The following is a 21,594-nucleotide window of genomic DNA, read 5'->3' on the forward strand; positions in this document are numbered from 1 at the left end:
TATTCTTTACTAACATTATTGAAGTTAGGGGAGGGAGTGGGGACAAATGCATGTGGTCAAGCCAGACATTTTAACCATCCAATCATTAAACTTTTCCAGAAATGTCCCACTCATTGTGGACTACTCTTTCTACAGTGTACAATGTAAATTATAAATTGAATTTAAATTTGCCATCATTTCATTGTTTTCTATTTGTTTCACCTTTACTATATTTCCTTTTCTTTCCTTGACTTCTTTTAGGTTGGTTGAATTTTTTATTCTTTTTTTCCTCTGTACTAGTTTGTGAGTTGCATCCTCATTTTTTCATTCTTTTAATGTTAATGATTAGTCTAAAAATTGCAACAGGTATGCTTTATCAACTTAATTGTGGTAAAATTTATGTAAAATAAAAGACAGCTACTCTGTACAGTTTAAGTTTTGGCAAAGGAATATACCTGTTTCTCCACCACTGCAATCAACTTACAGAATGTTTCCATCACTCCACAAAGTTTCCTCATGCCCTTTATAGTCCCTCCTCCCCTCCACATCCAGGAAACCACCAATCTACTATCATTATAGAGCAGTCTGCATTTTCCAGAATTTCATATAAATGGAAACATATATTTTATTACTACAGGTATTCTTGAGTAATCAAAAGCTAATATTAATCCTTTAACTTTACCTTTTTCTCAGAGAGTATTTTAATCCTGGAATTCTCTAAAATCCTCTACTTCACTGCTTCTCAACTTTAATATGCGTATAAATCACTTACAGAAATCCTGCCAAAATGTAGGTTCTACTTTACTATGTGCTATTATTTTTGTGTATTTTCTCTCCCTTCAGTAAAATTATGCCAAGAAGATGGCTACTTTCAGGGTTGGTACTTCTGCTAAAATATGGAATTATATTTTATGGTGTCCTGGCTTCACTCACAGTTAAGAGTTTAGGATTTAATAGAAATCCTAACTAAAGGTTGAAATGATAAGACATTAGATCAAGTTGAACAATTTATACTTGTCACATACTACTTGCTTTCATGCTTGCTTGGTTTAGCATTCCACTGAGTATATGGCAAAATGTTCTAGCTAGAATTCAAGTTCAAAGAGGATAATGCAAGCCATACTGGATAGCTAATATAAACCACACTGTATCACACTCAAGCCTGACTAGAACTTAAAGCAGGGAAATTGAAGTCATTTCCCAGTTCTAAAAACTATCAGGGTCTCCTGCCCCTTCATGTCTAGCTCCCTACCCAACAGTCTTCATGCTCTGACTTTACCTTACCAGCCTTCTCTCTCATATCCCTCATTTTTGGGTCAATGGGTAACTGTTTCCTGAATCAATCTTATGGCATTCCATGTGTTAAAGACAAGACAGCAGACCCCAAATGGAGTCATTCATGCTGAGAGGTTCCATGACACCAAACCAAAACCTGTATTTTACTGTAAGATCTGACCCTTCAAGAAATCAGGAGAGAGATGACAGTCAAATCCCATGAAACCAACAAGATTTCATTTATATTCCTATAAAGAAAAATAGTCTTGACCAATCTGCTATTTGCTCATTGTTCCTGATTCATTTCACTTTTTCCTGCCTATAAAACTCACCTACTTGTTTAGCTCATAGGAGCTCCTTTCTATTTTGTAGACTGGATGTTGCTCAGTTCATAAACAGCTAATAAAAGCCAACTGGATCTTTGGGACTCATCTGTTGAAATTTTATTCTTTGATGCATTCTTTCTTTTTACTCATGCTGGTGGCTCAGCCTGGACCACACTCCCTCCACCATGTTTCTAGCTGACACCTATCGGAGAGCTTTCACGTGGAGCTCAGATAGCACTTTCTTCACAGAGCCTTCCCTCTTCTCCCAAACAGACGAGCTTACTCCCTTCTCCAAACTTTGCCACTTTGTTGGCATCTCTCTTGAAGTGCTTATATTGCGGCATGTTCCAGTTATAAATACCCTTGCTTTATACTGTGATTAGAATGTAAGTGCCTTCAAGTCTGAAAGCATACTCTTTTCACCTTTGTGGCCTTTACAGGCATAAAATAGAACCTTACCAGCAGCTCACAAATAATAATTGAATAAATAGGTATTTCAGTGTGACCAAAAGAGGTTCCAGAGAACTTGAGCTGATTCTATCATTTCTTCAATCCTCAGGTTCCCACCTCCAATAGGAGCTCCCGAGCGACCCTTTGCCACCTCTTAATTTGCAATGATTGTACCAAACTGTGAAAACCTTCCAAGTTTGAACTTAGATTCTTCTTCAATCTTCTCCTTTATTCTTATGTCCAATCAGACAAAACAGTTGCTTTGTCATCTGATATCTGATTTGACCCTTCCTTTTCCTCTTTCTCTACCACATTTTCCACCATTCTGCTTAATGCCTTTTTATTTTCATAATGCCTAATTACCTATAGTAAATTCTTCCAGGTTTACTGGATCTCCTGTTTTACTTTCTCCAATACATAAAGAGGATAACAACAACATTTTATAGAGTTAGTAAGTTGATAAATAAGATACGGTGTGCATATTGGACCTAGTTTGTACATGTACCTACTATCTCTTTGTAGAATCTTCTCCTGTTCATGTCCTCTGGTTTCAGGAGTTGATACATGACAAGCAGCATGTCCCTCTGGCCACAGTTATTGGCTCAGGATGGCTGAGAAATTGCAAGATACACTATGCTGATGACATAATTTGAGTCCCTTGACTTGATCTTGTCTATAGCTAGATGCACCCCTGGGCTTTCTGGTTATGAGAGTTGATTTTCTTTACTAAACTCATTTAAGTTGGTTTTCTGCTAAGTGCAACAAAGATCTTTAATAAATGAAGTATGTAAAGCACTAAGCACAGTACCTTGTACATAAGTGTTAGGTATTATTTTTATCATCCCTGTCCCCTTGTCATACCTCCTACCAAATTCAACCTTTTTCTTATCATCTGCCCATACATACCAGCTAGGATAATTTCCTTATTATTCCCTGCACATTTTCCCTTTGCCTGGACTGTCCGACAGGACATTTTACACTCTTTTCACCAATTCACATCCATCATGATTTAGAACTTGGCTTAAAGAAATCTCCCATTCTCCAAGAAGCCTTCTTTGAATAATGGTGGCTCCATACTCTTCACTGCCTTATCTATTTTTTCTTGTATGTGTTTTCTACTTATTTCTACTGTTCTGGATCGCACACTACTCAAGGCAAGAAAAAATATATTCTATCTATACTTGTGATCATTAGTCCCTTTCTAGATTGAGATTTTGTCATTATTTTCCTAAGAAACTTGTGCAGTATTAGACACACTCTAAGTGGTCAATGAATATGTTTTAGAAATACATAAATGGAATTAAATCTACAGGGTGTGGTATGTTATTCTATTTAAGACCTGTTGTTAACCTAGCTAAACTTTTCCCATTTTCTAAGCAAACTTTACATTCTTAAACCATTTTAATTAGTGTAAAAGTATCACAATGATTCCAACCTCAAATATTCCTTCCAACTGTGGTTTCAGAATCCTTTTAGTCAAGTTTCTAAGGAAGGAATATTCTATTAAAAATAATTTAACTATCAGTCAAGGCCTATTTTTTTTCTCATCATCCACATGTTATTAATCCAGTGGGTATTGTGTCTGACCCTTGAGAGGTTTCTTGGCCTGATAAACTAATGACAATAGTGAAGCATTAACAAAGATATCCTGAGACGCTGAAAAAAAGTGTGAGGGGGAAGTGTGAAAGAAAGAAGTGGGGAAAAGGTGATCTTTTTTTGTATTCATGTTTCTCTTAGTTTTAAATGGTAAAACCTTCTCCTATCCCAAATAAGTTGATTTCTACTTACAGCTGGACGATTTTTAAAAACAACTATTTGGAATTAAAGGCCCGCGCCCCTGTTTGTTGAATTTAATTGCTGTATGGTTTATTGAAAAGGTCAAGGACTAGTGAATTTAAACCGTTTAAAATAGCAAAAGATTAAAGTGAATTAAATGTAGTGCCTCTGGGATTTCTGATATATGTTCCAAATTTGTTTTTAATAATATAATTGTTCCATGTTACATTTAATATTCCATAACAGGGAACTGGTTACCTGTGCAGTTGTGCTCATAGAAACCAATTCCAAATGTCAAAAATTAAAGTGAGGGCAACTGTAATGTTATGATTAAAAAAATAGAAGTTGAAAATGTTGAAAATGGAAGAGAAACACTTAGGCTGAATAAGGTCTTAACAGACCTTATTAAACTTTAAATAAAGCTTTAAACAGAAAAATCTGAAAAAAATAACATGCATTAGGTTGCCTTAATGCCTTTCCAACAGCATTTAAATCATTTGACTTACAAATGGAAACCAATGCATTTTCTCAAAGCATTTATCCATTCATTTTAGTGGAAAAAGATAGCTCCTGATCACACGAATGGGAATTGTGCTAAATAAATTTTGAGAACAACCATCAAGAAATAAGTTACTAGTCATATGTGTAAATGATTATTACATTTCATGTTTTAAAAGAACAAGAAATTCGATATTGTTTCTGTTAGTTTTCAGACTTTTTTTTTCTTAACTAAAAGTACTGTAATTGCCTCTGGGGCTTTCCCTTCCACAATTAATCATCTTTTTCTTCCACACCTTCTCTCCAAATGATTATTCCCCCAAGCTTCAGAACACTTGACATTAATTCATACTATTTCATCTTCACAGCTTTCAAAACATTGCCCTGCCCGTGCTTAGCTCCACAAGCAACCCCCCTTGCATTTAAAAAATTGGTTAACAGAAGCATTTTTGTACTATCTCTTTGCCAGAAGATGCTATTTACTTGGAAACAAATTAGCTTCCTTAATCAAACTTTTGAAACTCTCTATATTTAAATTCCTTAGTATAACAAACATCTATACTTCAAAAGTAGCAGTATGTTCACTTCAAACATTCAGAAAACTTGGATCCTAAGACTTTATCCTTCATCCTCCTGACTCTAGAATACATGTCCTTGATCATCAGAACCAAGCAAGAAATTGAGTCTCACCAGCTACACCACAAGTGCAGGCAGAGGAAACACTTTCAAACTGTCATTGATCTTCACATTTATAGGTAGCTTATCCATACGTCCTTTATAAACATCATTATTTTTGGTGCTTAAGACTTCAGTCATACGAGGTAAGCTTTCCAGTTTATAGGCAAAAGGAGGTGGTAATGGAGACCTTCTCTCCCTCCCTCCCTCTCTCTCTCTCTTTTTAAGATCAAAACAAAAGCCAGTTTGGTCTGATGCTGCCATTTGTCAAGCATCTTTTAGAAAGCCGCCTAGTGCACTGAATTAACCAAGTCAGGTTTAAAGTGTTTCCCATGCCCACAGTGACAGACCAGCTATCAGGCATACTTAAGCAGATTGTCAAACTTTTATGTTTACTCTTTTTAAACGGAAAGTCAGATTTTTTTTTTTTTTTTTTTTTAAAAAAACGAATGTCTGGTGCGGAACAAGACGCTCACCTGTACACAACAAAGGCAGGTCTTTCTCGGCTGTCCTCACTGGGGGAGGGGACGGACAATCGCTAGACCTTTGTCCTCAGGTCCTGGGCATGGGGGTTGGGGGAGACGCGACTTTCTGGGAGTCGTGTAGGCACCTGCACCCAAGAAACTACAGACCGGTTTTGACCTCAATGACTGCCCGGACTTAACCTTTGGAGAGGCCCTTTAGTTCGGGGAGGGGGCTTGCTGCTCCAAACCGTAGCCACGTCACCCACAAGGACTGGGGAGGAAATGACTGACCGCTCAAGAGTCAGGGACCCCTGTCTCTCCCAACTAGACCCGAACGTCCACAGCCCTCTTGTCGGGCTCGCCCCGTGGCGGACAGGGCCGTCGTGCGCAGGGATCGCGGCGGGTGCAGACCCGGTCTCTGCTCGGTGTCCCCGCCGCGCCCGCACCGCCACCGTGAGGCCGAGCCGGGGACGGTGCCCCGTGGCGGCGGCGGCGGCGCCTCCGCGCTCTTCTCCGCACCGCCCCGACCGCCGCCGCGCCGGGCACGGGCGGGGGGATTTTTTTTCCCGTTTCCCCCTCTTTCGCGCTCTCGCTCCTGTTCAGCGGGAGAGCCCGCAGAGTCAGGGAGGGAGCGAGGGAAGGGGTGGAGGTGGCGGGGGGAGGCCGGAGGGGCGGATCCTGCCTGGGGGCTGATCCCTCCCTCCCCTCGGCCGGGCTCCGTGGCGGCAGCGGCAGCAGCGGCGGCTCCATTCCCCCTCCTCCCCCGGGAGCGGCGGCGGCGGCCGGGCCGGGGCCCCAGCGCGGGCCGGGAGGGGGCACGGCGGAGGCCACGGAGGCAGGCGCGGGAGGAGACCGCGCTCCGCTTCCCGGGCCGCGCCGACCTGCTCGGCGGCCGGCCCGCCCGCGCCCAGGGGCCCCGAACGGTGGGGCCGGGCAGGCGGCTGAGGTAATGGGGGCGGCAGCGGGGCCGGACAGAGCGGGGGCGGGGGCAGCGGGGCCTACGGGGACCAGGGACTGCACGGGGGGAAACCGGAGAAGCGGGGGGCTTTCCGAGCAGGGCGGGGGCGGTGCGAAAGCTCTCTCCTGGAGCGAGGGCGGCGGCAGGGAAGGAGAAGGCGGGTGAGCGGGGGAGCTGAGAAGCGAGGACCCCCTCCCGCAGCCGCCATCTTGTCTCCCCCCAAGCCTTGGATTCCGAGCCGCCAAACCCCGCCCCCACCACGCCTTCCAATTGGCCTGGCCAGACGAGAGTTCCGCCCCTACAGCGTCCCTTGGTCCCCTGGGTCCCTCTGACGGGCAGATGAGGCGACCAATGGGCTCTCGCCTCTCTGCCCCGCTCATTCGCTGGCGCTCGCTTTCTCTGTCTGAGGGTCGGACTCCACGTCAGGCTGTCTCTGGTGCGCTCGCCCCCTCCCCTCTGAGGAGATGTTATTTCCCTCCTTTCTTCTCCGAGGGGTCAAGATTCTTCTGGAAGAGGTGCCCCCTTAAAGGAGCAGGAGCCTTGGCTAGGGTCCTCCTTGTCTCCTGAGTAGCTTGTGTGGGGTGCAGGAGATACAGTTTGATTGCAGAAGATCTTCATTCTTCGGGGACCTGGATGGGGTGGGCGAGCGGAGGGTCAGGGGGTGCCGAGAGGAAATCTGGGGGACGGGGGATGTTGGAGATGTGTTGGAGGTGTGTATGTGGGAAGGGCTGTGTAGATTGATAAACTCCCGCCAAAAAACTCGTCTAGACTGTAAGCTCCTTGTGGGCGAAACTCATTTCATTTCCCTCAGCAGCAGCCTTTCCCCCTCTAGAGTTTCTCCCCGGTGTCTGGAGGCGTGGGTGGGACAAAACACGTCTGTGTAGAGTCTTGCGTGGTCGAGAGATGCTTGAGCAGCCGAGGAGGTGGCAGGTGGGGAGGGAGAAGATGGAGCGGCTTTCATGAAAGGGGGCGCCGCATCGCGTGTCTGCGCTGTTTGGGGTCGGTGTGGAGGCAGATGTTCTCACCTCTCCTAGGGCCTCGGTGCCTTTGGAGGAGTGGGTGACGAAGCAGGTCTTTTGGCCCTGTCTGCCCCCAGGGACTTGGCATTTCTAAGGAATCCAGTAGCCAAGGGCCTCTGGAACCCGGACAGAATTGCTGCGATGATTCTGTTTCCTTTGGCTCCAAATGGGGTGTGCCAGCCCGCCTGGCACTGCCCCTCAGCCAAATTGGTTTTTTGTTTGTTTCAGTCACACTTTGGGATTGGAAGGCCTTTCAAATAAGGATGTTAATAATACCTTATTAACAAGTAGCACCTTGAGAGCTAGATTGTATTACCCTCATTTTACTGATGGAGTATGGAGGCATAGAGAGCTTAAGGGACTTTCTCCAGGTCACAGAGGGCCAAGATTAGAACTTAGATTGCCCCAGAGCCTCTTTTTGTACCAGACCATAGCACCTCTGTGGTGTTCTTAATTCCCACCGAGAGGAATTGAGCATTGGAAGATCTGGGTTCAAATTGTAGCTTTATCACTTACTCGCTTTAGGTTGAGTGACATCTTTCTGAGCTTGTGTGTAGATCATAGTAGCTACACCATCTCCTAAGGTAGTTGTGAGAAATATTAAGAGGGCTTTGTAGTTTGGAAAAAGTGCTTTTATCATCACTGTCCCTACTTTATATAGATGGTAGACCCTGCAACCAAGGTGATGAATTGTTTTTCTCTTTGAAATCTTCTCCCTGTTCATATCCTTCCAAGTCTGCCCACACCATGGGGGCCCTGTATCCCCAAAGGTCTCTCCTGGTGGTGACAGCCTTGGTAACTGCCTACCGCAGCTCCTTATGAGCTTGTCATCCAGAGAATGACGTGGGAAACTAGGACTTTCTCTTGGCTGTACAAGGATAGACTAGATATAAGTGTTCTAGGAGAGACTTTTGAGGTAGCAGAATGCATTGAGAGTTTACCTCAGATACTGCCCAGATCATCTTGGCCTTAGGTGAATGAAGGTCCTAGACAGGCCACTACAACTTCAGAGATCTCTTGGAGCCACTCTCAGAGCTTTTAGGGTTTGTTTCTGCCTTAAAATGTACTAGTTGGTGTATCCTGGATCAGGGGTCCCCAACCCCCAGGCCGCAGACTGTGGCCTGTCAAGAACCAGGCCATACAGCAAGAGGTGAGTGGCGGGCAAGCAAGCATTACCACCTGAGCTCTGCCTCCTGTCAGATCAGCGGCTGCATTGATTCTCATAGGAGCGGGAACCCTACTGTGAACTGCGCATGTGAGGGATCTAGGTTGCATGCTCCTTATGAGAATCTGACTAATGCCTGATGATCTGAGGTGGAACAGTGTTCACCACCCACCCTCATCTGTGGAAAAATTGTCTTCCACGAAACCAGTCCCTAGTGCCAAAAAGGTTGGGGACCGCTGTCCTGGATGCTGCCTTTTGTAGGGAATACCCTGCATACTGTAGTTTGAAGCCCTTAGACCATGTGTTACAGGCATTTCAGACGCCTTCACCTCTAGGCAGGGTCAAGGAGTAGGGTTTCTCATCGTGGTAAGATGTATTGGGAGAAGACTCTAGACCTGTGACTTTTGATCCTCTGACGGGGCCCATTGTTCAGTACAGAGCTTAACAGTGGATGCTGTTCTTGTTTTCTTTTCTAAACCCTTAACTACTCATGGCTTTTCCGTAGTTAGCTGTTGCACAGCTTTATGTACATCATTTGAACATTTAGATCTTTCCCCATGTTACACTGTAATAATCTGTTTACTTTTCTGTCTTTTCAGTTAGACAGGGCTCCTTGAGGGCAGGGATCGTGTGTGTTTGATTTCTCCTTTCATTCAACTAATACTTATTGAGTGTTTACTTAGGAGCTAAGCACTGCTCCAGGAACTGGGGATACAGCAGTGAACAAGACAAACAAAAATTCTTCCCCTCATGGGGCTTGCATTCTAGTGGAAGGAAGGAAACAATAAACATAGTAGTAGGTAAATTATGTAGCATGGTATAAGATGATGAGTGTTAAAGGGAAAAATAAAGCAGAATGAAAGGTAGATTGCTGGTGGAGGAAAAGGATTTGCAATTTTAGATAAAGTGGTCAGAGAAGGTCTCACTGAGTAGTGTTGTTCACTTGAAGAAGTGAAAGACTCAAAGGAGGTGAAGGAGCAAGCCATGTGGATGCCTGAGGGGCAGGTTGTTCAGACAGAGGGAAAAGCCAGTCCTCTTGGTGGATGCTTGATCATATAGGAGGATGAATGGGTGCATAAGGGCATCCAAATCATAGTCTCCTGGCCTTCTCTCCTTAGGCCTGTCCTCTCAGTCCCCAGGTGCCATGAGGAAGCCTCGTCGGAAGTCCCGGCAGAATGCCGAGGGCCGGCGTTCCCCATCCCCCTACAGTCTGAAGTGCTCACCCACCCGGGAGACCCTAACATATGCCCAGGCCCAGCGGATTGTCGAGGTAGACATTGATGGACGCCTGCATCGTATCAGCATCTATGACCCACTCAAAATCATCACTGAGGATGAGCTAACTGCCCAGGATATCACTGAATGCAATAGTAACAAGGAAAACAGTGAACAGCCTCAGTTCCCTGGCAAGTCCAAGAAACCCTCATCCAAGGGCAAAAAGAAGGAATCCTGCTCCAAGCATGCATCTGGTACTTCCTTCCACCTCCCACAGCCAAGCTTCCGGATGGTGGACTCAGGCATCCAGCCAGAAGCACCCCCGCTGCCTGCTGCCTACTATCGCTACATTGAGAAGCCACCTGAAGACCTGGATGCAGAGGTAGAGTATGACATGGATGAGGAGGACCTTGCCTGGCTGGACATGGTGAATGAAAAGCGGCGAGTAGATGGGCACAGTTTGGTGTCTGCAGACACCTTTGAGCTACTGGTAGACCGGCTTGAGAAAGAGTCATACTTGGAGAGTCGCAGCAGTGGGGCCCAACAGTCACTCATCGATGAAGACGCTTTCTGCTGTGTGTGCCTGGATGATGAATGTCACAATAGCAACGTTATTCTCTTCTGTGACATCTGCAACCTGGCAGTACACCAGGAGTGCTATGGCGTCCCCTACATCCCTGAGGGTCAGTGGCTATGCCGCTGCTGCCTGCAGTCTCCCTCCCGGCCTGTGGATTGCGTCCTTTGCCCCAATAAGGGTGGCGCCTTCAAACAGACCAGTGATGGGCACTGGGCCCATGTGGTGTGTGCCATCTGGATCCCTGAAGTCTGCTTTGCTAACACCGTGTTCTTGGAACCTATTGAGGGCATTGACAATATCCCACCTGCCCGCTGGAAACTAACCTGCTATATCTGCAAGCAGAAAGGGCTAGGTGCAGCCATCCAGTGCCATAAAGTGAACTGCTACACAGCATTCCATGTGACATGTGCACAGCGGGCTGGGCTCTTCATGAAGATTGAGCCCATGCGCGAAACCAGCCTCAATGGCACCATCTTTACAGTGCGCAAGACTGCCTACTGTGAGGCCCACTCGCCACCAAGTACTGCCACTGCTCGGAGGAAGGGCGACTCCCCTAGAAGCATCAGTGAGACTGGTGATGAGGAAGGGCTAAAGGAGGGTGATGGAGAGGAGGAAGAAGAGGAAGAAGTGGAGGAAGAGGAGCAGGAAGGCCAAGGCGGGGTGAGTGGCCCCCTCAAGGGAGTGCCCAAGAAGAACAAGGTGAGTTTGAAGCAGAAGATCAAGAAGGAGCCAGAGGAAGCAGGCCAAGACACACCCTCCACTCTCCCCCTGGTCACTGTGCCACAGATACCCTCTTACAGGTAAGCATGCCCAGAAGGGCTCCTTAGGGACTCATGGTTTCTTCTTGGGTTGGTGTTGGCCCTGTGCCAGGCCTTCCCTAAGCACAGTTAGACACTATTCTCTTCCCCAAATTTAAACTTTTTTTTTTGACCCAGGCTCACCTGGCCTGGTTTATGGTTTTGATTGTGCCCTCAGAGTAATGTATTTCCTTTATTTCAAAGTGAAATAAAACACTTAAGTTACTTAGAAACTCAGTTGATAGGATATCTTAGACAGTATTTTTCAATAGGGGCACTAAGTGACATTTTGGACAGGGTAATTCTTCATTATTAGAACTGTCCTGTATGTTTCTAGATGTTTAGTATCCCTGGTCTTTGTAAATGCCAGTTGCATCATCTCCCCCATTGCCTGGTCTTTGTGACAACCTCAAACTCTCTTCATGCATGTTTTCAAAAACGCTTGGGGAGGGTAGAACTAATTACCCAGTGAAGAACCACTGTTTCAGAGGATTGGCATGTCCATCTGCTGTCCAGCAAGTTCTGTCCTGGGTATGAGGGGGTGGTGGTGTGGAGAGAACATGGTATTCCTCCTTTTGAAGCTTTAGATTTAGGGATAAGAGGATCATTCAGTTCAGCTGTGTAGCTAAGCTCTGTGGACCCCCATTGAGTCTGTAGAGAGCCCATGGTACCTGTTTTAAAATATCAGAGAGGTATCTGGAGCCATTGGAGGGATGGGAGCTTAGCAGAGAAGCAAGAGAATAGGGAAGATTTCCTAGCAGAGGCTTATCTTGGGTGGTGTTCATTAAACAGTATACACTGTTAGAGCAGGAAAGAGTCTTGGAGATTGTTCATCTGATGTAGTCCTTGCACCTTCTCCCACACCCCCAGATGAAGAAACTGCGAACACGGGAGGTAAAGTTGTTCACTCCTTTATTCATTCAATGATTTATTTATTGAGCACTTAATACATGCCATGTCCTGTTCTAAGGGGTGGAACCAGGTGGAAAGTAACAGACCCTATACCACAAGAGCTGGGTCTCATGATGCCTCTAGGTTGCATTCCTGTAGCCCATCTCTCTTGATGAGAAGCATAGAGAGAAAGGAGTGCTGGGGAAAGAGTTGTATGAGAGCTATGAATAGGCAACCAGACTTGCCAGGCTGGGAAGAAGACATAAGTGCAAGATCGGAAGGGGGAGGCTCTTAGTGCCAGCTATTACCCAAGTTAGAATTTCAGTGACTCTGAATGTGTTTTCTAGTCACAGAGCTGTTCTAGGTTATTCTTTTTCCTGAGGTAAGTGGGTGGATGCTTAGTTCCCATCTGTAGGGAGGTTTTACCCTGAGGCTAGAATATTTGGTTGACATGTAGGTTGTTCTAGATGCCTCTTGCTGGGGCCAGCAGAGCTTGCTGACTAAGAACCAGACAAACTGACATTTGAAACCCATTTCTATCACTTAGTACCTGTGTGACCTTTGGCAAGTTGTTTAACTGTGCTAAGCCTTAGTTTATTTGTAAATGAACCCACCACATAGAGCTGTTGTGAGAAATAAGTGAGATAATATAAGTGAAGCACTTAGCACAGTGTCTGGCAAATAGTAAGTGCTCAATAAATGGTGGCTGCTGCTGCTGCTGCTATTTTATCATTACTATTCTTTTCCCTACCTGCACAAATGCTGTTGGGATCCTCCATGGCCAAGAGGTTGTAGACGGAGGGTGCTGCCTGTATCTGGGCAGGTGTGCTTGGCATGGACATTGGTCGGGATCTCTCCTTTGGGAAAAGGCCTAGTTCTTGATTTTATAAGCTTGGCTTTGGGGCAGGAATGTCTAACTGTGGAGAGGAGCAAGGCCTAGGTGAGCAATGTCGTGCCCAACATGCCCATCCTTCTAAGGTTTCAACTTGTTTAGCTGTGCTTATCTTTGTTTCAATGGAGTGGCATGAAGAGAAAAAAGGAGAGGAAACATCACAGGAGCACTGAGGCCTTGCTTACCCTGTGGATAACCAGTCTGGGGATGTACCATGGTATAGCAGAGAGATCGTGGATTCAGGTCCAACCCAGATCCACCATCTTATTAGCTGCATTAGTTATTTTGACAGTTTATTCAGCTTCTGTTCCTATGCTGCCTTTCCATCTTTTGTGACATGGGAATAATGATACCCACCTTGCAATATGGATATTAAAGACAGATATTATAGGCTTGCATTAATTCCTCTCATACCCTTTCCTCCCCCAAGGAGTTACTGGCTTAAACCCTGACCTTAAGACTTTTGAGTAGTTTAGCCAGCTGCATTTTCACATTTCCCATCCTCTTACATCTTTAGATCCAATTTTTTTTTTCATTTGGTTCAAAATTAAACAACATTTTTAGGCTGCTGAGGTTTATACCATGAAAAACCAGAGGTCAAACAACTCTAAGGGGTTGCATTGGGCTCAACCTGGTTGTGGGCTACTCCCTGGTTTGATGGGACTCTCAGCCGCAGAAGGCAGGAAATAGTGGCCACATTAACCATAGCTTACCCCAGTTCCTGTTCCCTTTCACTGCTTTTATAAGAGGAGGGTGGGGGTATTGAGGCATAGGCTTGTTTCTCAGTCCATACCTGGAACGAAGAAGTCTAGGACCATAGGAAACGGGGTTCTGGGAGAGGGTTCTTTTGGAGGATTAGGACTGCAAGGCAAGAGGTGGAAAAGCAAATGAAATACCTCATGCTGAATCTGAGCTGCTTAACTTTACTGTCCTTTTCAAGCTTTTCTCTGAGGTGAGGTATTTGGCCATTTTATTCTGTCTTCCTGTATAAGGTTCAGAAATGAACCAGGGTCTGGATAGGATGCATGGGCTATAATCTGGGCTGCCTACTGACCCTGTCTTTCACTTACATGTGCCTCTACTTAAGGTTGAACAAGATCTGTAGTGGTCTCTCCTTTCAGAGGAAAAACCAGTTTATGCAGCGGCTTCACAACTATTGGCTGTTGAAGCGGCAGGCACGGAATGGTGTCCCTCTTATCCGGCGCCTGCACTCCCATCTGCAGTCCCAAAGAAATGCTGAGCAGGTAGGTGCAGTGGTGATTTGAGACTGGTAGAGGGAGGTGGAGAGTGAAGGAAAAGGAATGGTGGTTGGGGTGGGGCTGGCATCCCTCCTTGATCCCTCCATGGAGCCTTTGCCTACCTGTCTGGGTGGCCCATCCCAGGAACAACCCCCAGCACTATAGAGATCGTCAAGCAACTCCTTCTGAATGGATGAGGCTTGACTTTGTAGAGAATTCTAGGGGAGAGTGGAGAGCACGCCCAGCTTTCCATATATGTGGGAAAAATCCTCTAGATGTGGCAGAAAGCTAGAAGTAGGCTGAATGAGAGCCAGGGTGGCCACATTGTGTTAATTAGGAAAAGGCGCCCTTTCCTCAAGACATTATACTGCCATCTGCCAAAAAATGTTTCATAGTAAATACACAAATTTACGATCTAAGTTGTAGCACATAGCCTGTCCAATTGTGGTGGCTGTTAGCCATTAGCAACTGGAGTTGCTGCATGTTTAATGTTTTCTGCTCCTAATTTCCCTTATTTGAACTATTTAGTTCTTTCTCCCCCCTTTACCTGTTCTATTCCTTCTGCCTTTAAGTGTTCCCACACTGCTGCTCCAGAGATGAAGCAAAGCTTTATGTGAGTCTGGTGCCTTCTGCATTCTGTCTGATCTCACTTTTGCCTTTTGTAACTAAACTCCTGAAGTATAAGCCTGTATCTGGCCCCCTTGAACCTTTTGGTCCACCTGCTTCACTGAAGCCTCCCCTAAAACATCAGCTACCTTGTCCCAGGAAGTCTTTCCTTATATTCTCACCTGATTGATCATTGGGCTGCATTTGACACCACAAATCACTTTGTCTAAGAGCTTCTCTGTGATACCATTTCCTGCTGCTTCTACCTCTCTGACCATACCCTATGCTGATCCCACTTCTTGCTCTTTAATGGTAACATTCCCAGTGGCTCTGTTATCTGCTTGTTTGCTTAGAGAACATGTCCACTCTCATAATTGACAATAACTGTATCATAGCAGCTCCAGACTTTTTGTCTTGTCCTCATCCCTTTTTTCTGCCATCAGTCCCTCAGGGACATTTCCATGTGGATGTGGTTAACTTGTAACTCAAATATTGGACATTAATTATCTTTTTTCCTCTCAGTAAACTTATTTCCCCATCATTATGGCTCTCCCCTCCCTCCTGACTCATATCAAGAGTTCCCCACCTTGGAGTTACTTTTGACTCTTTACTCCCTAATGGGCCACTGTTAATCATCCCTTAAGCTGCTTTGGGGGCTTTCTCAACATGGTTTCTTGTCTTCATTCTGCAGCTCTCCTGCTCATCCATGCCCTCTTAATCTCAGCAATAGCTTTCTAGGTGATCTCTAGCCTCTAATTCTTTCTTTGCTCTACAACTGGTAGTTTCTTATTCACATGCTGTTGGGATCCTCCATGGCCAAGAGGTTGTAGAGGGAGGGTGCTGCCTACATCTGGGCAGGTGTGCTTGGCAGGGACATTGGTGGGGATCTGTCCTTTGGGGAAAGGCCTAGTTCTTGATTTTATAAGCTTGGCTTTGGGGCAGGAATGTCTGACTATGGAGAGGAGCAAGGCCTAGGTGAGCAACGTCCTGCTCTTCCATTCTCTTACTTCCTCTTCCAGAGTATACTCCTCTTTCTAGGCAGGCGAAGTTAAGGCTCTTTTGCCTTACATTTGAAGCTTCTTATTAGCTATATCCTGGATCTTCCTTGACTTTTGTAGTTCTCCAGCATCTCTGTTCTGGTCAGCCTGTTTTGCTCACTAAGCAAAGAATCACTACTTCTGCCTCTACATTTCTACCCCTTTCATCCCTTTGGTTCCAGGAGACACCTTCCTTACTACTTTGTCCATCCATGTCTGTCACCTACCTATATGTAAAACTCTAGTAAGATTCTTCACCAGGAAGCTTCTCTGATCTAACCTCCACCTACTCAGATCTTCTATTTTGTATCCTCTTAGCATTTATATTATTAGTTTTTATTATCTTTATGCTAATATGCCCTTGTGCTTCAAGCTCTAGGTCTCTTCCCTTCCCCTGACTCCAACTGTAATCTTTTCTAGGGCAGGAATCATAATTTGTTTGTTGTTGTTTTACCAAAGTATGTTCAAGCTTATAGTAAGAACCTCACTTTGTTTTCTAGCCAAGTGAAAGCTCTAGGGTGAAATTCTTTTCACCCCTGAGGTCAGTTTTCTAATGAAATTCTTTCTGACCCAAAGGGCCATAGCTGCTCTCTGGTATACCTGGGGGGTAGGGGGAAGCAGTCCCAGATCCTACTCCAGCAAAGGTTGTTGCTTTATAATGAAGAAACAGTGCTATAATACTGGGGCAGCTCAGGAGGAAGGCATGGGGTAGAGAAGGGTGGAAGGGCTCTTGGAACTGTGGGTCAAGGAAGGGGACAAGACTTTTACCTGCTGCAGCCCCAGGAGGTGTGAACAGGGAGAGGACTTTTGCAAGAAGGAGATTCCTAGTCCCTCTTCTCTTCCTTCCTGCAGCGAGAGCAAGATGAGAAGACAAGTGCAGTGAAGGAAGAGCTGAAGTATTGGCAGAAGCTCCGGCATGACTTGGAGCGGGCGCGGCTGCTGATTGAGCTGATTCGGAAGAGAGAGAAGCTCAAACGGGAGCAGGTAAGGAGGAGCCCCCAGCCCTAGAGCCCTAGTTCAAGGTCACTTTCTCCGACTGTTAGTCTAGTATTGGGAAATCTGGGAGCCCCTGCCTTATGCTAGCTTGCTTTCTCCCCTCCCTACCCAGGATTGTAGGCTCCAAGAGCTGCCTACTTTGTATTAGCTGTGGTGCTACTGGTGGTTTCTATATTTTGGGTTTCAGCTCCTGGTAGCCTCAAGCATAAGCTTAATATCATATATATGCCTGGGCCCGTCCCTGGAATTTCTGATTCAGGAAGTCTCAGAGGGAGCCTGGCCTTGAGGATTTTGGAAAGCTTCTTAGGCCATTCTAATGGGCATCATCAGTTGAAAGCCTCTGGCCTGGGAACTTCTGAGGGTTCCCACTTGACTCTTAAACACTTATGGTCTTGAATCATTTAAATTTTCTATTTATCCTCCGTTCTAGGAGATTTTAAGCCCCTGAGCATAGGAAATGTTGAGGTAGGTAGTGTAATATAGTGGTTTAGGAACACGAGCTATGGCACCAGACTTCCTGGGTTTAAATCCTGCCTCTTCTACTTATTACCTATGTGACGTTAAGCAAGTTCTTCAATCGCTTAATACATCGGTTTTCTCACCTGGAATATGGGGGTAATTATAGAGCCTACATCATAAGGTTGTTTTGAGGATTAGAAGACTTAGTCTATGTAAAGAGTTTAGAACAGTGCCTGGCACATAGTGACAGAGAAGTGTCAGCTGCTGTCATTATTATTATTATCAATTTTTTGCTTCCCTGCAGTGTCTACTGCGCATGGCAGAGAGCAAATACTATTAATTGAGTAGATGAAAAGCCAAAACTGTTCTCTCTGGGCTAGGAATAGCAGCTGTCGCTCACATGCTTCAGAGGCCCGGGTTAAAGATGTTCCTTTCTTGCCGGGCACGGTGGCTCATGCCTGTAATCCCAGCACTTAGGGAAGCAGAAGCAGGAGGATAGGTTGAGTCCAGGAGTTTGAGACGAACCTGGGCAACAAAGCAAGACCTGTTCTCCATAAAAAGGGAGGAAAAAAAAAGATGTTTCTTTCTCTTTCTCCAAATTCTAATTCGTTGTTCAGCCTTAGCACAACCCCTTTTCTAGCAGGCCAGTAGCCTGAGTTTCCTCCTCATAGCCTCGGCATCTCATGCCATATTTACCATGGGTGGCCATGGAGGACATCTCAGGACCTTCTTCAAGGGTTCAAAATGTCTGTGCTATCCCAGGCATGATCCCACAGCTGAACTTCTTATCTCATCTCTGATTCAGAGAAATGAGAGAGAGAAAAAGGCCCTGGTCCTGGGGAAGTAGGCAGGCCTGTTTTGATATAGCCAAAAGGTGGGAATTTTCTATAGTCTTAATTTGTGGCTTCCCAACTTTTCACATTGGGGCATATGTAGAAAATAGCATTTGTACAGCATACTACTGTAAATATATGAAGCTACTTGCCACTTGCGGGGGTAAGCCTGGAGGCCCTGGTGACCCCATGCTGACCCAGATGCTCCAAGGGCTGATGGAATCAGTACCTCAGCACACTGAATGGGAAATTCTGGTTCAAGCACATTTTACATCATCATTGTGTCCCTTGGACTAGTCAGACTTGGGTTCAAATCCTATCTCTATTCTTTTCTAGCCAGATAACCTTAGAGTAATAACTCTTGCATCATGCTCTCTCTAATCCTCAGATTCTGTATATATATTTTTTTAATTTGTATTTTTTTTCTTTTAGTCCTTGGTGATCCTTGTTCTGATCTATATTTGTAAAATGGGGATAATAATTTCTGTTTCAGGGTTATCGTGATGATTAATAGAGGTAATACAAGTACAGAGTTAGTGTGGCATAATGGTCAAGAGCACTCACTGTGGAACCACTGTCTGGTACTGAATTCCAACTCCGTTCCTTATTAGCTATGACTTTAGGCCAGTTACTTAGTCGTTGTGTGCCTTAGTTTCCTCTTTGTAAAACACCTCATCTGTTCCTACCTCATATACTCATTTATTTTACATAAAATGCTTAGAACATTACCTGGCATTTAGTAGGGGCTATAGAAGTGTTAATTATTGTAATTGTAATGATAATTATTGTTACTGTAAATTTTAGTATGGTGTTTGGTACATAGGAAACAATCATAAAATAGTAGCTGTTGGTATCATTATTCCTAGGCTGAAGGTTGAGTGATAGCTCCTCATACTGGTCAGCTTAATATTCTATGAAAATTTGTTGTACATGATTGGTAAAAGTCAAGCTATCACGAAAAAGTTTCAGCACAGTTTTGCAGGAGATGTCCTGATCTGATCTCACCCCACCTTCCCCACAGGTCAAAGTCCAGCAGGCTGCCATGGAGCTGGAGTTGATGCCATTCAATGTTCTGTTGAGGACAACACTGGACCTGCTGCAGGAGAAGGATCCTGCACACATCTTCGCAGAACCAGTCAACTTGAGTGAGGCAAGTTCCCCCCACTTTCCAAGTAGTAAATTCTTCCTGAACTGGAACAGGGTCTGAGTAGGGTAGGAAGGAGTTGGACCACAGGATGTACAAAACCAGGGGTAGGAGGGTGGGTCTGGCAAAGCTAGTAGATTTGCCCTTGATGAGGGGTCAGCAGGCCAGGGTGGGCCAGGACCATAGGACTCTGAGTTAGCCTGGCTTGGCCAAATCAGAAACCGAGGAGGCCAAGAGTATTGGTGAAGGGTGTGCCTGTTTGGCTAGTAAATGGTTGTTGTAATTGTACAGGTTTTATATGTTTAGGTTCCAGATTACCTGGAATTCATATCCAAGCCAATGGATTTTTCTACTATGAGGCGGAAGCTGGAGTCCCACCTGTACCGCACCTTGGAGGAGTTTGAGGAGGACTTTAACCTTATAGTTACCAACTGCATGAAGTATAATGCTAAAGACACAATTTTCCACCGAGCAGCTGTCCGCCTGCGGGACCTGGGAGGGGCCATCCTACGGCATGCCCGGCGGCAGGCAGAGAACATCGGCTATGACCCCGAGAGGGGCACTCACCTGCCCGAGTCACCCAAATTGGAAGACTTTTACCGCTTCTCCTGGGAAGACGGTGAGAGGCCTGGATGGGTGGGGAGGAGAGGGGCCAGGAGGAGGCACAGGAACAGAGTCTACAGAGTGAGGGATCAGGGTGGTCTTTGGGACTATAGGTAGACTCCAGGAGCAAAGCTGAGGGTGAGCACAGACTGAGGTATACCTTTGTGGCTAGAATAGTTCTAAGGGTTAAAGTTTAACTAATGCACTCAGCACTTCTTAAGTGGTAGAAAAGGGGAATCAGGTACTAGTGGTCTATTTGAAAAGCTTAAAGCCTCATCAGAGGTCTTCCTTTCTTGGATCCCCTCTGTATGGCATTGGAGCATGGGACAGGGAGAGTGCATTGCTGGTGTGTGTCTGGCTCATTCAGAAGATTGCAGGTGGAGGACCAGAAAAATGGAATTGCCTCTGAGCCCCACACGCTGCCTGTCCCTGCTCTCTGCTTCTCGATGGCAGCAGCCAGTCACTCAGGCCAGGGTATTGCCAAGCTGCCTCATGCCTGCTCCATGGAGCCCATAATCGTGACTGTGAACTGCTTCCTGCAGACGTTTCCCAGATTCTGACCTTGTCCTTGTGGCTGCCTTCTGGGCAGTGGTGTTGCAGGGCCAAGGCCCACAGTGACGCTGCTGGAAGCTGCTGGCCCAGGCATTCCAAGAGAGAGTTTTGCATCCGAAGGATTCGGCCCCTTTCTCTTGCCCTGTGCTGGGCAGGTCCTTCAGCCCCTTCTGTCCTCCCTTCTCCCTGGCAGTGGACAACATCCTCATCCCAGAGAACCGGGCCCATTTGTCCCCAGAGGTGCAGCTGAAGGAGCTGCTGGAGAAACTGGACCTGGTGAGCGCCATGCGGTCCAGTGGGGCCCGCACCCGCCGTGTCCGCCTGCTACGCCGGGAGATCAATGCCCTTCGGCAGAAGCTGGCACAGCCACCACCACCACAGCCACCATCACTGAACAAGACAGTATCCAATGGGGAGCTGCCAGCAGGGCCCCAGGGGGATGCAGCTGTGCTGGAGCAGGCCTTGCAGGAGGAGCCAGAAGACGATGGGGACAGAGGTGAGAGATAGTCACAGGCAGGCAGGGGGTTGGAGGGTAAAGAGGGATAAAGGCTAAGCTGAAATCTAATAATGGGGTATCCTTTCTGAGTTTAGATCTGACACTTACGGGCAAGCAAAAGCTCTTGGAAGGGTCACATTTCCATGTATACGCAGGGATGATGTTCAAAATATTTAACAATCAATAGAGACCAAAATTTATCCATCTCAGTAAATGTTGGCTGTTGTATTGGAGTGGGCTCCCAAAGGCTTCTGATGTGGATATTTAGTTGCTGGATTGTGGGGAGTTTCAGGTGCTGCAGCCCAGCAGCTGTTTATTAGCCAATTAAGTATGTCAGTATTTTGCACCTGATACAGCCGTATTGTACATACCAGTTAAATATCAGCCTACCTTGTATCATCATGTGGAGAGACTCTTAGAGCAGGTTAGGTTGGGATGTGAGGGGATAGCAGAGAAGGAAAGACCCCGGGCTTTTGAGCCACCTCATGGTTTTTACCCCATTTGGCTGAATCTATAGGCCCATCTCAAGTAGAGAGGCCAGACTATAAAAGATAGTTGGTTTCCACAGATTTTCTTAATCTTGAGAAAAGACAAAAAAGAAGAAAAGACAGCTGGGGAAGTGATTCTCAGAAACCCAGGAACGTTATAAGCTAAGCTGCTTCTCATTCTTCCC

The 21,594-nt window shown here is 45.9% G+C and overlaps 1 protein-coding gene across 6 annotated transcripts in view; it reads left to right on the forward strand.

Moving 5' to 3' along the window:
- The first annotated feature begins 6,162 nt into the window (after positions 1-6,162).
- BRPF3 (bromodomain and PHD finger containing 3) overlaps positions 6,163-21,594 on the forward strand; it is a 35,798-nt gene continuing 20,366 nt past the window's right edge. For 4 of the 6 annotated variants that reach the window (XR_001901731.3, XM_009205008.4, XM_009205010.4 and 1 more), the window contains exons 1-7: positions 6,622-6,837; positions 9,704-11,177; positions 14,045-14,201; positions 16,691-16,822; positions 19,148-19,276; positions 19,577-19,889; positions 20,619-20,921. Coding sequence is in view for 5 of the 6 variants with exons in the window: in XM_009205008.4 (XP_009203272.1) it covers positions 6,741-6,837; positions 9,704-11,177; positions 14,045-14,201; positions 16,691-16,822; positions 19,148-19,276; positions 19,577-19,889; positions 20,619-20,921 (2,605 nt within the window). In the remaining variant the exon portion in view is untranslated. Of the gene's footprint in view, positions 6,390-6,621; positions 6,838-9,703; positions 11,178-14,044; positions 14,202-16,690; positions 16,823-19,147; positions 19,277-19,576; positions 19,890-20,618; positions 20,922-21,594 lie in introns of those variants that run through there. The other 2 variants (XM_003897516.4, XM_009205009.4) reach the window with 2 other exon arrangements.

This window comes from Papio anubis, chromosome 6, assembly GCF_008728515.1.
Source record: "Papio anubis isolate 15944 chromosome 6, Panubis1.0, whole genome shotgun sequence".
NCBI lineage: Eukaryota > Metazoa > Chordata > Mammalia > Primates > Cercopithecidae > Papio > Papio anubis.